Source organism: Perognathus longimembris, chromosome 24 (genome assembly GCF_023159225.1).
Source record: "Perognathus longimembris pacificus isolate PPM17 chromosome 24, ASM2315922v1, whole genome shotgun sequence".
Taxonomy (NCBI): Eukaryota; Metazoa; Chordata; class Mammalia; order Rodentia; family Heteromyidae; genus Perognathus; species Perognathus longimembris.
Window position 1 is genome coordinate 29,018,761 of NC_063184.1, and position 17,459 is coordinate 29,036,219.

The window sequence follows — 17,459 nt, forward strand, 5'->3', positions numbered from 1 at the left end:
TTCAAGTAATCAATGCACTGCTGAATGAGTTCATTTTAATGCACTCAATCATGCCTCTAATGTTCGTAGCTTACGGGCGCAAGCATCAGTAATGCAGGAATGTTATATGGCTTTAGTTTGTGCCATTTCATAAAATATTCATGGAATCAAAAATGTGCATCAAAATAGCGGCTGGGAGAATTACATTTATGTTCCTGCTTTTATGGCAACTTCACATTTAAACCCATTTGTGTTAATATCTAGTCAATCTTCCTACTTTAAAAAAAAAAGCTAAAATGGGAGAGATCATATACATTCTCCTTTGCTTAATATTTGTTCTAGGCATCTGCTGTGATACAACAAATATCTATAAACTTTCAGTGATGTTGTGCAGAGAAGGGGAGGGGAACAACAATTTGGATAATATCCAAATATATAAAATCTTATTTTTGCTACATAGTGTTTGTCTTAACATCTTACAAAGCATTTTGCAGTTTGCAACACTATCTGGGTTTTGTTTTTATTTCTAAACCTTGTTCTTGGGGGCTTTAGATAATGTGAAACTTCCTTGTAGTACTTTTGTTTTTAAATGTGTTCTTTTAGGTCAAAAACCTACACATTCATACCAAACTTTATTGCTTATGAAGATGTCCTATAACTGTTGATGATGATTATAAACAGTAACTTGGGCTTCCTCTCTACATACCTATTCTTGCCTAGTACCATTGTTTGTGCTAGTTTTCCAAAGATGGGTTTTCTGAGATGATTTTATATCATGGAAATAAATTAATCACAGATGATATCTGTGCAGAGGCATCCTCAGAAACAGACATTCCATTTCTGTGCCTAATTCCATCGGACTTGCTGAGAGTCTGCCCGGACTTTTGCTTGGTGTAGACGCAAGCATTGCTAGCAATCAGGCACGGTGTTTGCGATTGTTGGTGTGTCTTCTTTGTCCTGTTCTTGGTAATTGGGATCCTAGTTACTCAATAGTCATGACAAAGGTGAAGATTTGATCCTGGAGCCCTGTGATAATCTCCCTTTCCCATTCAGTTCTCTGTTCAGTTGTATTTTTGTGACACCTTTGTGAAATCACTTCCCTTTCTCCTGCGTCTCTTCTTCAGTGGAAAATATAATGCTAACACTTGATAGTTTCATGGAAAGAAAATTCTTGGACATTTTGGCTAAAACATTTGTCCTTGTCCCTCTGAAAGATTGACGGTGGGATCCAAAAATCTCATCGGGCTTCTGTAAAGATTACTTGATAAGAAAGGGTAGACTATGGACACTGAAAAATCTGGTTTGTTCTCATCATGGATATTTACATTGAGCTTTGCATAACGGTAACTGGACTTACAGACTTTTATAATACTTCCGTTAGGAGTATTGAACTCAGATTTCTCAGAGAAAATGGGGAAGTAGTGCTGTGGCTCAAGGGGTAGAGTGCAGCCTTGAGTTCAAGTCCAACAAATGACAAAAATAAAACACTCCAGTGAGCTGAACGACTGTCCAAGCTGCCTGGGGTGGAAGGTGACCCAAGTTGGTGGAAGGTGACCCCTGCAGAGAGAACCCAATGGGCACCCCACACCCCAAACCTGGGCTGTTCCCACTGGCCTGGCCAAAGCCACAAACCCCATACTAGACCTCTAGTATCGGAGAAAATGGGTATACACTATGTCTTATTAAATGCCTAGTTAATAGCAGGGTCCTTTCTCCATAGGTAAGGTAATTTTTAAGGTTCCTAATCATGGTCAGGAACACAAATTGGATGGAAATCATCTCATTGTTGATCGTGCTCACGGGGAATAGTTGCGTGTTTATCATACTGCCTTTGTTGCACGGACATACCTTTTTAGTATTTTTAAATCAAATTTAACATTAAGCCGTGGGCTTTTAGATTCTGACCAGCCTTCGGGAAGAGCAGTCAGGCCATTTATATGGTTGGATCATTTGAACCATTTGGATCAGATCATTTCCTATGTTACTTACCACTACCAAATAATTTCAGAAATGAGTCCCCTGCATAGGAGAAGGACTGGGACAATTGGACTGCTGCGTTGTCGTTTTATTTAAGATAGCCCTGACGAGAGAACAGCAGTGATCAGTCTCATCCGTGGCCAGGTGGTTGAGGGGGCGATGCCCCTGAATGGCTGGAGGGAGCTGTCCACGGGGCCCTGGCTGACCATGTCCAGGACACCCCACGCCCTCCCGCTGTTCCCACGTGGCTTGGGAGGACTTCACATGGAGCTGTGGTTGTGTACCAGACTCCTGTGGAAAGACCAATTGGAAGCAGTCAGGCATAACGTCTTCCCTTTCATCGGCCATTACTTGGGACAGCCCGAGTCGTCCCAGGGTGTGAGACCCAGAAGAGCCTAGCATGCATGCATGAAGCCCTGAGTTCGATTCCTCAGCACCACATATACAGAAAAGGCTGGAAGTTGCGCTGTGGCTTAAGTGGTAGAGCACTGGCCTTTAGCAAAAGAAGCTCAGGGACAGTGCCCAGGCCCTGAGTTCAAGCCCCAGGACTGGGGGGACGGGGAAGATAGATGCAGAGAGGAAACCCTTCCATTTTGGCAAGCACCCTACGGAGAACTCTGGGAAGCAGTGGTGTTTTTGTTCACGTGAACGGGAGCCGCTCAGGCCTCCTCGTGGAGACCTTCGGTAGATCCTCGGAGATCCCAGCCTCGGCCAGCAGTGCAGCCATTCTCGTCCCCAAAGCTCCAGTGAAAACCAAGTTCAGCCTAAAAGACAGTTGCTAACTACCGCAAGGAGCCTCCCATAGCCATCAACTGACACCCACGTGCCCAGCCCTGCCTTACTCTACTCCTGACTAGAGACGGCCGGGCGGTCCAGGAAACCTTAGTTCCCCAGGAGTCAGTAAGGCAGAGGGATGCCGGCTTCCTGAGAATACACACAGACACTGACCCGCCACCCCTCTTTCTTCCGTTGTCCAGCACCCCCCTATTTTTTTCCACCTCTCTTCTTCCTGTTTCTAGTCTCCCTTCCTCTTCTTGCCCCTATGAAGATCTCATTTTAGGCACAGACATCCATTGTTCATTATTTGCATCCATAGACTTCATTTGCGTCCAATTTTAATTGATTGGATTATCTAGAGTGTCATCTCTTTCACATTCCTTCGTCACGGTCGTTGTTTTCCCAGAAACTACCTGGTTCTCTCCTTTTCTTGTGTCCCTATTCACCAGACCCAAAAGAAATATGTATCTCTACTTTATGAATAGAGGGGGAAGAAAGAAAGAACACTCGTATACATCTTTCTAGGGATATAGAGCTATAGTTTTAGGCAGAAATATAGTTGACCAAGGAAACATAACGCACGTGTGTGTCACTGCTCCATTCCAGTTTTTAAAAATGAGGGTCGTGGGTATTGGGAGGAAGGTGTTTCTGGCGAGAAGTGCTAGAGGAGGGGAATGAAAAACGACGCCTGCTTCTGTAGGAGTGCAGGAAAAAATTACGAGCTGAGAGAACAGATAGAGTGGTGAACTTCAACCTGGAACATTAGTGCAAAGTGAATAAAGGATTGGGCATTATATTTAAAATGACTTCTCTTGTATAGTGCTTGTTGCAAAATAAACGTGTTTTGATCATAGCAACTTTGGCAAATACAGTAAGCGAGAGGGAAGCAATCAAGGAAAGAAATAAGAAAATCGGGGGGGGGGGGAATCCATCCCCCACATTTCCGCCTCCCAGAGATAATGCTTTGAAAGTGTTTGCTCGGCGTTCACTTGCCATACACACCTTGCCGGATTGTGTACCACAGTATTCTCCTGTAACATCACGTCGATGGCATCATAGTTTTTATCGTGCAAAAAAGTCTCACAAGTGTGAAGTGTAAGTGTGTAAACAGCAGTACATTGCACCTTCTTAGAGGATCTTCGCTGACGCCCTGCAGCAAGGCACTGAAAGGGACTCTGGACATATGCAGACGATCCACTGTTGCTGGTTCTCTTCCCTTGATGGTATTATTCTTATTTGAATGCGTGTCCTTTTGTTTAAAGTATTTTGCTCTTATAAGGTGGTATACAGAGGGGTTACAGTGACGTAAGTCAGATGATGAGTACATGTTTGTTTCGGACAATGTCGCCCCTTCCCCTCGCGTTCTCTCAGTGTTTCTCTCCTCCCCCCCCCCCACGTGTTGTACAGTTCACTTTGCCCTTAGTGTCTAGTGAGCACCACTGCTGCGTTTCTCACCCCTTGTCCCCCCTTTGCTGTTCCCCCTTACCCTCTCAAAGACAGAATAAACCAACAAACAAGACGGGGGGAAAAAAAAAAGAAAACAAAAACAGCAGCAAAGAAAAAATAACTCTTGTTTCCATTTCATTTTGATAAATATTATTGCGTAGGATCAGATGCACACAGCCGTTGCGGCTCTGTGTTCTTCGTCCTCTAAGTATAGGGTGCGTGTTCGTTTTGTTGTTGCTGCTGCTGTTATTTTTTGAGACAGGGTCTCACCATGCAGCTCAAGCCGGCCTGGAGTTCCTCCTGCCTCAGCCCCTTTCACACTGGGCTTACAGCCTCCTTAACCTGCCTGGTGTGTGCACCTTTCATACTAATTTGGGTCACAAATTCGATGCACCGAAGTGAAATTGTACGCAGTGCCTATAGTCAGCAAAGGTTAACTTGCCCACACGATGCTGCTGTTAATCAGTTCTTACAATAACAAATAGCTAGTTAATTCTTACAATCCTTGTTATTTGATAGTAGTAACCAATTCTTGCTTTTGCAGTAAGGGTAAGCTGGATTTACAGCATATAACTAATGACTGACTTCATTTCAATTGGCTAATAGATAATGGAAACGCTGTTAGTATGACAACTAATAACGTCAGCCATTTTGATAGAGTACCCACTCTGGAACACGCTGAGTATGTATTTATTCATTTCTCACAATAGTGCCCCCAATAGTTACAGTGTGATCCTACTCCACAGGATAACAAACCAAAGCATAGAGAGGCAGTAATCAGCTTGAGACTTCTACACAGGAAGTTGTGGTGCTGAAGTCCCTCCTCCCATCCTTCCCCTTCTTCCCCTTCTTCCCTCCCCTCCTGCCTCCTCATCAAGATCTCTGATCGCCTACACGCATGCTCTTAACCACCATGCTTGGAATGCTTCAGTGGAAGTGAGTTTTCCAGTTAAGTCGAATGATATAGCTCTCGAAAACTATATGGTAGTATATTGTGAACATTCCCACGAGGCAATTAACAGGTGAAATATGCCTTGCCACATGGACCCGCACACCACTCTTCCAGAAATAGGTTAGCTCAGATTTGAAGGAATGGATGAACTCAGGGCACTTTGGCTTAACTGCTTGAACCACGTCCACAAAGGCGATTAAATTAGAGTCTAATGATTCTACACAGGTTGCAACACATACACACACACACACACACACACACACACACACACACACACACACACCCCTCACACTCTGAAAGGCAACTGAAAGATCCACGGGGGTTGGATTAAAACTCCGTACCAGACAAATCCTCTCTCACCATGTCCAGACGCTTCCTGAGCATGGGGACACGGCTGTCCCTCAGAAAGCAGCGCAGGGTGGTGGCTCTGGAGAATTCCTGCCGCAACACTTCTACACCAGGAGGCCTGAGCTGAGCTCTTCACCTCTCTGAGCCTCAGCTTCCTCTTCTGTAAGACATAATCGCAGCAAACCTCTGCTGGATTGTCCTGAGGAGTAGCTAGAAATGAATGTGAAGCACGTTTCTCAAAGATGGGGCGCTCGTTACATGTTGGCCCCTATGATTCCTGTTTGCAAGTGTTGCTGGACGTTCACACGGTCTCTCAATCTCCACCATGGGAGTTAGCCTCTGCACGCCGACGCTCACCCCTCCTGCAGGTGTTTCATGCCCAACCGGAGGCCCCGGAGACCCAGCTCCTTCCCTGTTTAACTCCCCCGTTGTAGATGACCCTTCACCGCACTCCTTTAACTGCAGAGAGCTTTTGGACGCGTCCTCCGGCCCGTGGTTGAGCTCCGTGAATGGCTTTTATTCCCCAGGTGACCTTCTGCAAGCTGCCGAGCATTATGAAGCATTCCATCACCTGACGCAAGGGCGGATATGGAAGGACGAGGAGGGTCGCTTTCTCAGCTTGTTGGCCTGCGAGAGTCTCCTGCGCATCTACCGATTGCTCGCAGACAAGATGGTGGAAAGCCAAGACTACAAACAGGCCATTAAAACTCTAACAAAAGCTTCTGAGATAGCCAGAGAAGGTAGGTGGGGAAGAACACGGTCCCACTGCTGTCTTTAATGCAAAGACCCGGGTTCTCCCAAGACGGAAGTTTAAAAAAATAATAATAATTGCCACGTGATAGGGTGATTATTTCCAATGAAATGCAAAGACAAATACCGTCAATATACTTTCAGATTCCACGACAGAGCAGAGGTGGCCTAGTGCTGACCACAAGAAATCCACTGTTTCTTGAGAGCTTTATCTCTAAAATGACAGCCCACTAGGGATCCTCTGTGCTGGAACCCACAATTAGAGGATAAAGTCATCTGCGAAAGTTGTGTGTGTGTGTGTATCTCGTGTGTATCTGTGTGTGTGTGTGTGTGTGTGTGTGTGTATTGAGCGCTGTGAACTTCTTACAATTGGAGAGACCTTTCATTGTTTACTCTCTCTTGTCAGATAATTGAGAAATCCTGACAAATACTTAGCAGTAACAGGAAAATAAAACAAGGCCTGGCCACACACGCACATCACCGGACGATACCACAGTGTTCAGGTTAGGGGAATTGCCAGAGTTCCCTATTGACCCCACAGCAAAAAAAAAAAAAAAAAAAACGCTTTTGTGAGAGCTGTTCAGATCCCTAATGTTCCAGAGCATTTGTGTCTCTGTGGAACAAAGAAAAATCAGAGCATACTCCCAAGCTTTTCACTTGCAAACGGCAAGGGAAAAGAGACTTGCCTCTCTCCATCATTGCGTAGTAACTTGCTGATAAAGTAGACATTTTCCTGAAGGAGAAAATAAAGTTCCAGTCCTGAAGCTGTGGTCTCAAAGTTAAGATGATTAGTCTCGGGGATAAGGTGATTAGCTCACGGACGTATTGAATCGATTGGTTTATTAATTAACAGATGAAAGTCAACAGGATTGGTTTTTCTGGTTGTGATTTTGATCTATTAAAGAGTGAAGTTAGGGGGCTGGGGATATAGCCTAGTGGCAAGAGTGCCTGCCTCGGATACACGAGGCCCTAGGTTCGATTCCCCAGCACCACATATACAGAAAACGGCCAGAAGCGGCGCTGTGGCTCAAGTGGCAGAGTGCTAGCCTTGAGCGGGAAGAAGCCAGGGACAGTGCTCAGGCCCTGAGTCCAAGGCCCAGGACTGGCCAAAAAAAAAAAAAAAAAAGAGTGAAGTTAGAATGTCTAAGCTTATTTTCTCTGTGACTTCTTGTAATTGTTTTAGTTGAACTATTCTCAGGGAATGCTCCTCACTGAAGAAAATGCTCTTGAATCAGTGACGATGCCTTCTTGGCATCAGCCATTCCCTCCCAGATCAATGTCCGCAGCAAACGAGTCACAGGAGACATTCCACAAGAGTTTCATGGTAAAGGAATGTACATTAGAAAAAGATATTTCACTTAAGCCTCTTTAGTGGATTCTTTATGACTTCCTATCTGTAAAATGATGTCATCTAAGTTTTCATCGACGGTTTTTTAAATTCACGTTATTGGGACAACAGTTTTTCATTGGTTGGTTATCCGCTCTGTTAGAAACTTAGCTGACTGTCACATATGTGGTGCCCACCATTTCAGTGACTTGCTAGCTGCTTCCTGAGAATAGTATGTTGGACAATCATAGATCTTTATGTGGTGAACTAGGAAACCCATTCTCTATTCCTGCCATAGTTATATCATAATTTTAGCGTATAAATGGAACATTTTCATAATTATATTATCAATACATTTGATTTACCCTATTGTCTGGGACCCGGGTAAGTCCATACTTACATCAGTCTACTTTTTCTCTTTCATGCACACAGCTAGGTTGTAGGGTCATTGGTTACGTGTGTATTCATTTAATCAATACTTTCTCCTGTCTTAAAAAAAAAATAAAGGGCTGGGGATATAGCCTAGTGGCAAGGGTGCCTGCCTCGGATACACGAGGCCCTAGGTTCGATTCCCCAGCACCACATATACAGAAAACGGCCAGAAGCGGCACTGTGGCTCAAGTGGCAGAGTGCTAGCCTTGAGCGGGAAGAAGCCAGGGACAGTGCTTAGGCCCTGAGTCCAAGGCCCAGGACTGGCCAAAAAAATAATAATAAAAAAAAATAAAGATGCTCTTTATTGTGATAAATCATTTTCCGAGTGGGATGGTAATTTGATGCGTCTTCGTTTTAGGAAATGACAGAAAGATGGAAGGTGAAGCATCCTATTACTTGGGTTTGGCACGCTTATCTGCTGGAGACTACGAAACCGCACTAGCAGTAAGTGGAAGTAGACGTCTCATCCTTGTTCACATTAGGGCAAATGTTGTTATAAGTTTGGGAGCAACAAGTTGGTCCTGATGTAACAGAATAGCAGCTGGGGGCTGGTGGCAAACGCTTGTGATCCAAACTGCTCAGGAGACTGAGCTCTGGGGCTAGGGATACAGAGCCAGCCCGGGCTGACACATCTGAGAGACGCTGCTCTCCACTCAACCAGCAGAAAGCCAGAAGTGGAGATGGGGCTCAGCCTGGCAAGAAAACCTCAGGGAGAATGCCCCGACCCTGAGTTCAAGCCCCGGGTAGTGACACAAAATAAAATGAGATTAAAATAAAACAAAATAAAAAGAGTAGCAGTGTCCTAGATGCGTGAGAAAGTGCACCTTCTTGTTTATAGAAGGAAGGATATGTCAGTTAGCAGAAAGTACTTCAGGGTATCTGACGGGTTAAATACAAGAAGCTCATGTCGTGATACAATTAGTGTGTGCTTGTTTTGCGGCCGGCTCTGTTTGTTTGGACTTAAACACAAATATATCAAGAGCTCTCTCTTCTGAATTAAAATGAAAATTATTTTTTCCCTTTACTTCCCCCTAATATATGTAAAATGCAGCCTCCTATTTTTGTTTCAATTCATGTATCTTATCTAATGATAGTCTTACTTCCCATGTTTGGTTTTGGATCTTATTTGCTCCTTTATATATTTATACTAAGTAGGATTCCTGTATTTGGGCCGGAAATTTTTCTGTAGCTTCCTTACAACAAATGATGGACAATCTAGACTTTTCTAGATGACTCTTCTACTTGCTATTTTTAGGTAATGACATGCACTGGGCAGAGGGCTCTTCCAGGTGCCCTGGGAAACAGCGACTAGCAAGTTGCACACTTCTTATTAGGAGCTGATTTAATAAAGGGTGACCGACTTGTAAACCATTGTAATTCAGAGCAGGATGAACAAAGGGGTTGGGTTCCAATACGGAAGACCAGCGAAGTCCCCACTGAGCAGCCCTCTGGGGACAGGTTCCTGCAGGCAGAAACATGGGAGTCCATGTTATTTGGGAGTCCTGTTATTTTCAGTCATTTGTAGTAATTTGATGTGTCAGCCCTAGGGATCTAAAACAGAGAGTGATTAGAAGAATTAATTTATGTGAGGGTTTAGAAGAGTCTGGTATATAACAAACCTTCATTTATTAGCTTTTGTTATTACTGTGCTAACCTAAAGTTCTGACTTAAGTAGCGTTAGAGACGATAGAGGGAAATAGACACAAAAGTCATGAAGGACTTGGTTCTAGAGTTCATGAAAAGAGGGTTCAAGGAGAGAGCTACAAAGGAACCGAGGCAGGAGTGTCCATGAACATAGAAGGAAAGCAGAACAAACGACCTCACATACGGCAGGGGAACTGGGCGTGGCTAAGACAAAACCAATGTGCAGTTCCCCTGGGTGTGGACCAGAAAGAGAAAGATCCGAGGACGGCTTTCCAGTGGAAGCTTCTCCTCTGTCCCTCAGGAGCAGGCGTGGCTAGAGGGAAGGTTAGGCCTGCCCATTTGAACCTCACGTGCAGGTTTGGGGGGACCAGGCAGGACCGCAAGCCGGCCTCCCTGTCGGCTTGCTGCAACCGACCGTAAACAAGCCTTTGCAGTTAAAGAAGCCGCAGCACGGCCTTCAGAGCCTGGGTCTCGCCAAAGGATGTAAGAAAAGAAACAGAGCAGGAAGGCAAGCTCAACAGTTCAACAGGTTTTATTCAGGCTGAAAATCTGGGAAGGGCAACCAAGTCTGGCTGGCTGAAGAAGAAATGGTACCCACCCCTGACAACTAGGTTCCCATTAAATATAAATATAGGCTGGGATATAATATATATATGGCCTAGTGGTAGAATGCTTGCCTACCAGGCATGCAGCTCTGGGTTCGATTCCTCAGCACCACATAAACAGAAAAGGCTGGAAGTGGCGCTGTGGCTCAAGTGGTAGAGTGCTAGCCTTGAGCAAAAGAAGGTCAGGGACAGTGCCCAGGCCCTGAGTTCAAGCCCCAGGACTGATATATGGATACATGGCTGACCTACATCTTTAATATCACCAGTAGCATCACCTAGGAAAAATACAAACAGATAAATAATGTGTGAGAAAAAAATTAGTGACATATTCTAGCAACTTGTGATTTGTTTGGTAAATACTTATTAGCAATGGAGGACATGAGTCTTGTTTGTAGAATGATAGCTTCTTGGTGTTTTATTGAATAATTGTCTTGAAATTTTATTCTTTCTAGTTAACAGGTGCAAACAAAGATTAAGCCATAATGTGTTTAGTCACTTATAACGAAGAATTGAACATTACTTAATTTGTAGTGCTTTGCTGATAGTGCTTTGGGGGAAAATAACTTGTTCGTGTTTAGTCTCTTTCTGTATATAGCTTTTTCATTCTTGCTTAAAAGTCATCTTGGTAGTGGAGTGTCAATCTAGCCAACCTAAGTTCCATTGGAAGATTCCACAGTAACATGCATAAAGCAAATTTCTGCGGTTCCTTCTTTTATACTTTTTAAAACTGAGGGACAATTTTTTTTAAATTCCAATAACTTCTAAAGTAACTTCAGTTTTTACTTAATGTTCTATAATCACCAGTAAAAAGAGATGGTATTCTTCTTTCACAGAGGAATTATTTTGTCAGTTGTGGACTTGAACTCAGGACGTAGGCATTGCCCCTGAGTTTTTTGTTGTTGTTGTTCCTCAAGGCTAGCATTCTACCACTTTTAGCTACAGCTGCACTTCTGGCTTTCTGGTGGTTAACTGGAGATGAGTCTCAAGGGGACTTTCCTGCCCCAGCTGGCTTTGAACTGCGATCCTCAGATCTCAGCCTCCTGAGTAGCTGGAATCCCAGGTTTGATCTACCGGTACCCAGATGCAGCACAGAATTTAAATTGGTTTCTTTCCTTCCATTTCCCTGAGTTTTCTATTTGTCAGTGAAACATTCTGCATCCTGTATCTTGAACTTCATTATCTACACCGTGCCACACCTGCGTTCTACTGACACGTTGATTATTCCTCTTTTCCCTACTCTCAGTTTTTGGCCTTATTTCCTTTCTCAGGTTAATAAAAGTCTTGGCTCTGTTTACTTTTCATCTCTAGCTTGTACAGTTCCAGTCCCTTCTAAAAATTATAACCCCAATATGCATAATCAAACCAGTAGAACTTAAGCTAGTTTGAGAGAGGAAGAATTCCAAATCAGCCATTGCCAGAATCGGTAGCCTGGGATAGGAAAGAAAGCAATACAGTCAGGCTTTTGAACCAGTCAGTGGGTGCATGGTTCCAAGGAGACCAACACCGAGGAAAACCCACAAATGTTCAGAATGAAGAAGAGCTCAGTAGTGTGTTTGATGCATTTTTCCCATCATGCCACTCAGCTGTTGCTAAAGACGTGGGACTGTTGAACAAATCTCAGATTTAGACTTTCTCTGTTCAATTAAGCACATTCACTTTTACTTTGCTTTGGGGAAATCTTTAGTTTCTGTGAGATTTCCAGAAAATTAAATGGAGGGGAAAACTCAGCAGATTCCACAGCAATCTAAACACAAGAGACGATAATGTGGGACTAACTGAAGGCTTCATTTTCTGCATGCCTCGAGTGGTATGACGCATGAAACATTTGTTCTTGAAAGTTCTTTTGTTACTTATTATTATGTTTACTCCACTTGGTCAAAACTTCAGGCGCTACATCCATGAATGCGGTGGAATTAATGTACACTGACTTGCTCAAAATCTAGGTCCCTTGTGCAGTAGTTCCAATACTTCCAACTCTAGAAAGTTCTACGTATTTTCAGGACATGATAATAAGACAAATGATAATAAGATTTGTCTTATTATCATGTATACCTGTTTCTGTATGTCGTCTGCATCAGTTGGTCTATGACAGCCATTGCTTCTTTGCACCTACATTCTTCGCCTTTCTCTGTCGTCCCCTGGCTGAAAACGAATGGCGGTGGGAAGACGGCCGGGGCTGGGTTAACGCGGGGGCCGTAAAACTTGGTTAGAGTTGTCTGGACTCGAGTTGCACTCACTAGCAAATCCGTGGTCGCTGCATGCCTTTGGGAAGTTGAGGGCAGTAAGTACGGGCATTTCTCAAATAAGGTGCACCCGATGTGGTGCTCAGAGTCCATTTATCAGCTCTTCGGAGCAAGGAAGCAGCAAAGTGGTTAAGAAGAGGCGCTTTCAAGTCCGGCTGATGGAAGGACTCCAGCTCTCCGCCAGCCCACTGCGTGCTGCTGCCCGAGGGACTAGGCCTTTCTGAGCATTCGTCCCTTCTCCTCTGCCGTGGGGCTGATACCACCACCCAGCTCATGGCTGCTTTGTTGTTTTTTTTTTGGCCAGTCCTGGGCCTTGGACTCAGGGCCTGAGCACTGTCCCTGGCTTCTTCCCGCTCAAGGCTAGCACTCTGCCACTTGAGCCACAGCGCCGCTTCTGGCCGTTTTCTGTATATGTGGTGCTGGGGAATCGAACCTAGGGCCTCGTGTATCCGAGGCAGGCACTCTTGCCACTAGGCTATATCCCCAGCCCTCATGGCTGCTTTGTGACACTTACAGAAATACATGGAGACCTGTGGGCTCGAGCACACAGAAAGCCTTATCTCTTCCATCGCCATGAACATACTATGAAAACTTTCAAAGGGCTATCTGATCCCACACATAGGCAGAAATCACAATTTCTGTTCTTTTTACTTTGGGCCATAGTACTCCCAAACCTATATTATTAGCATGGAGGGAAAGGCTTGGTGTGTAATTGAACGCTGCATAGCTGGAGATGATTGAAGGAATGTGTTCAGATGCACACATTGCATGTTAAATACCACCTCCGTGTCGCAGAGTAAAGGTTCAATGGCTTTCTAGTTAAGCGGTCAGAGATCTGAAGTGGCAGAAGACTTTCCTTGCACAGTGGGAGGTGACCAGGGAATGGGGAGGAGTTGGAGACGGGGAGGGGAGGGGGGCGAGGACGGGAGGGGGGTGGCTGGAGGGCCTGGGTTTCTGTCCTATTCACCGTGGACTGGCTGTATGACCTTGTGTTGGTCAATTCACTTTTTGGAGACTCGGTTTCATTGGTAAAATAAGGAGCTCAATGGCAGACTCACTAGGCCTCTGTGAACACAAGTTAAATGAAACAAACGTAGGTACACTTTCAATGATTCTCAGCTGGAAGCTCCTATTGTTACTAAAGGCTATAATATAATTAACACTGAGTAATGAAATCCAAAGATATGGTCATAGGCAATATTTGATATCTATTCAAAGGGCCTGTTTCTGTTCTTTTTTTTTAATGCAGTGTTTATAAATCTCATGTGTCAGTCACAGAATGCTTAAATCTATCTTTACATTGGCACATTTTTTAAATTTTTAATATTCTTTACGAAACTACTATTTAAAGGCAGCTTATGAATGCAATATATCCTGATCAATGTCACGAATTTTTGGTTTGCCCTTTGTGCCTTCGTTTCTGTGGCCCTTCCTTATCCCCTCAAAGACAGATAAATGAACAAGACAAAAAGAAGAGGGGGAAAAAAACCCACACCTCTTGTTTTCTTTTTCCAAAGTCATGTATTTTTTTTAATGGAAACAAGCCAGCATTGCATGGAGAACTTTGATTACTGATTTATTCATCGTCTTTCTTTGTGTGAAAACAAAATGACATGAATCCAAGGAAGGGAATTGGAGTCCTCCTTTTAATGACCTATCAGGGCACTTCACTGCTCATTAAACAGGAACTGATCTTACTTAGCAATGAGGAATCCTTAGCCTTTGGCCTGTGCTCTTGGTTTCATGGCTCCGTATCTGAGGGGAGGCTGGTCGATGGGAACTGTGGCCTCTCGCTTCCAGAGGAGGCCGGGTGCCGTTAGACACGGCCCTGTACACAATCCTGCTTGCGGCCAGTTTGCCCCCTGGTCCTGTGTGGGCGCTCACGGGTGACGCAAGCCTGCTGAGCGCAGTGGGGTGTGCGGCACCTGCACTGTGATTCTCAGCAGCTTCCGCCTGGTCCTGTGGCCCACCTCAGGGAGTCTCCTGGATTACAGGCCAGAGCAGTCCTGGGATTCTTCTCTCTGACGACTGGGCCCACAGAAAACCGGAATTGTAGAGAATCACTGTCCGTGGGATTCAGCCAAGGACAGATGGAAAGGTACACTGGCTTCCTTGTCTCACCACCGGAATTCAGGCTTGTTCCTACACGGCGGCTCCTCACGTTCCAGAATCGCCGTTCCATTTGAACCCACTAGCGAGTGGGTTGGTGGCAGCGTTCTTTCTGCTGACTTCCTTCTTCCTGATTTCCTGATTCTCCTTCTGGTAGGACCCCCCTCCCCCAGTTAAATAACCTGTGTTCAGATCCATGTCTCAAGGTCGGCTTGGGGGAAACTCAACCCCTGACCTTAAGGTTGTTAGTTTCCCAGTGCAGGAAAAAAAAGAAAGCTCACCTTTTAACAAGAGATTCCCCATACGATTTCATAAAATATCTGAAGATGTGTATGTGAAGAACAAGGCGACACAGGTTGAAATCAAAAGTGTGTTAAATTATGTTGTGTTATTCGTTACAAACATCAATGGTGTCCTTCGTGACATTTCTGCGCACGTGTTCAGGGCACCTTGTTCTAACTCACCCCCTGCCTGCTCCTCTCACTCCTACTCCTCCAAACAATTTTCACACGTTCATAGTTCTCTTTTCCTACATGCACACAAAGTGCTTTGACCACGTTTCCCTCCCTTCACCCTCACAGTATTGAGTTAGCCACTGTGCTCACAGCGGAGCACGTTTTTCTTGATAGTCTGTATCCGCCTCCTCAACTGATTTCAAAGAACTTTTCCCCATCTTCTCTCCTCTTACTCATTTTCCTCCAGAGGCCTTCTCTACCGTGTCCCTAAGAGTTTGTCTGGGTGGATCTGCCCGTGTGTGGGGGGGCTAGCCTACCAAAGGGTTAACCACATTTGAAGTGTCACTGTATCTCACTGGCTAACACGCCTGAAACAGCTCCTGGGGACTCACATCCTTTCTGATCTTTGATCCTCTTCATTTCTTGCCTGTAAGTTCTGGCTTTTGCACAGAAGAATGTCAAAACCCTCTCAGGAAATGCTCACACACACAAAAAGCTGTTGTACATGTCTGTGCGGTCCCCTCTTCGTTCAGGAATTGGCATTTGGTGACATGGTTGGTGTCCTCATTCAGTTCCTTCTCTCTCTTTTATTTCTGTGACTATGATTAGTCATCATCATCATTATCATTTTAAAAAGTGATGAGAATCAATAGAGGACGTGCTTGAGAAATACGGAGAATTGATCTTAAAACAAGTACATTTTCTTAGTTATTAATTAAACATATGCTTATTATGGTAAAAATTGAAATTATTGGATGAACTAGTCTATAGATTAAATATTAGAGTCTAATATTAATGCTTTTATTCAAAGTAACCAAGATAGGTTACTTTGATTGAGCACTAATTATTCTGAATAATCTTTAAAGTCAATATTGCAGGTTAATTGGAGATCAAATAATTGCCCTTTCTACAGACACATTTGAGAATAACGGTCAGGGCTAGGGATTGAACCCAGAGACCCAGGCATTCCAGACGCTGAGCTGTACTCCCAGCTGCTATCTGGATAACGTTGAAGATGCTAAGTCACACACACACACACACACACACACACACACACACACACACACACACACACACACACCTCTAATCCCTGCTCTTGGAAGGCTGAATCAGGAGGACTTCAAGTGTGGGACTAGCCTTTGGCTACATAGTGAGATCTGGTCTTACCTTAGGTACATAGCCACATCCTATCAGAGATCAAAACCACACACATGAACCCCAAAAAATCAAACCAACACAGGGGAGAACAAAAACCAGTGCCGTTACAGTTTTTACTCATTGTCTTAGATGAAGTGCGTGTCCTTTGGCCACGCTTCCCGTGAAGTATGATCTTCACACGCTTCCTGCCTCACACGTCTCATCGGATAACCACCGTCTCCCGGCTCCCCCAGGTACGGCGCCTCCTCCTCTTCCCGCCCCCCCCCCCATCACCGTGTGCTAACAGCTGTGCCATCGCCCCTAGGTCTGTCACACGATTAGTCTTGTGATGAACTATGCAGGCTGCTTTGTTGCTCCAGGGAACATTTTCATACGTTAGGCCTTGAACTTTAAGGCGTGTACATACATTATGATCCATATGTTCCTTCCTGTTGACTGGCGTTGATGAGAGCGGCCAGTTTGCAGGTTCTTGAAGTTCGTCTTCTTTGGAAAGAACCCGATAAACACTCTTATCTGTCTATGCATTTGCTTTCGGTACGAATGCCAGAAATGTGTGCACTCTTTCTTCAAACGTGAATGACTACAAACAACAACAACAAGTCCAGCAGCTTTGCAAAGAGCTACTGTAGCCGCAATTTATGAATGAGCGAGACAATCAAGAAGTTTTGATTCCGGTGGTCAATACCCTCCATCGCGAGGGTACTGAAAGCTGGTTTTCACATGTTTAAAATGTCAGCATCACTGGCTACTAGAAATGAATGTTGATATTTAGGCTGTGCAGTCCTTCCTGACATACAACATCTCATAATTTCAACCGAAGTCTACGAGTTATGCATTTTTTTGCCTGATAAATTCCTGTTTTAAGAAATGAAAGTTCTCTCCTTTTTGGCCTCTCTAATTTTATATAATTCTTGCATCATTTAGGTGATAGATGCTATCATTTATAAAAAAAATACTTTTATGTATTTGTCATCTACAAAGCTGACAAAAATGCATGTCATTTTCCTGAGCTCTATAACATTATTTTGAAATCCACTATGGATTTTTTTTTTTTTTTTGGCCAGTCCTGGGGCTTGGACTCAGGGCCTGAGCACTGTCCCTGGCTTCTTCTTGCTCAAGGCTAGCACTCTGCCACTTGAGCCACAGCGCGGCTTCTGGCCGTTTTCTGTATATGTGGTGCTGGGGAATCGAACCTAGGGCCTCGTGTATCCGAGGCAGGCACTCTTGCCACTAGGCTATATCCCCAGCCCCCACTAT

At 44.4% G+C, this 17,459-nt stretch overlaps 1 protein-coding gene across 1 annotated transcript in view; it reads left to right on the top strand.

Moving 5' to 3' along the window:
• Window positions 1–17,459, top strand: part of Ttc29 (tetratricopeptide repeat domain 29) — a 99,472-nt gene that overhangs the window by 33,894 nt on the left and 48,119 nt on the right. The window contains exons 6-7 of the mRNA XM_048333553.1: window positions 6,007–6,219; window positions 8,347–8,432. Of these exons, the coding sequence (XP_048189510.1) occupies window positions 6,007–6,219; window positions 8,347–8,432 (299 nt within the window). The remainder of the gene's footprint in view (window positions 1–6,006; window positions 6,220–8,346; window positions 8,433–17,459) is intronic.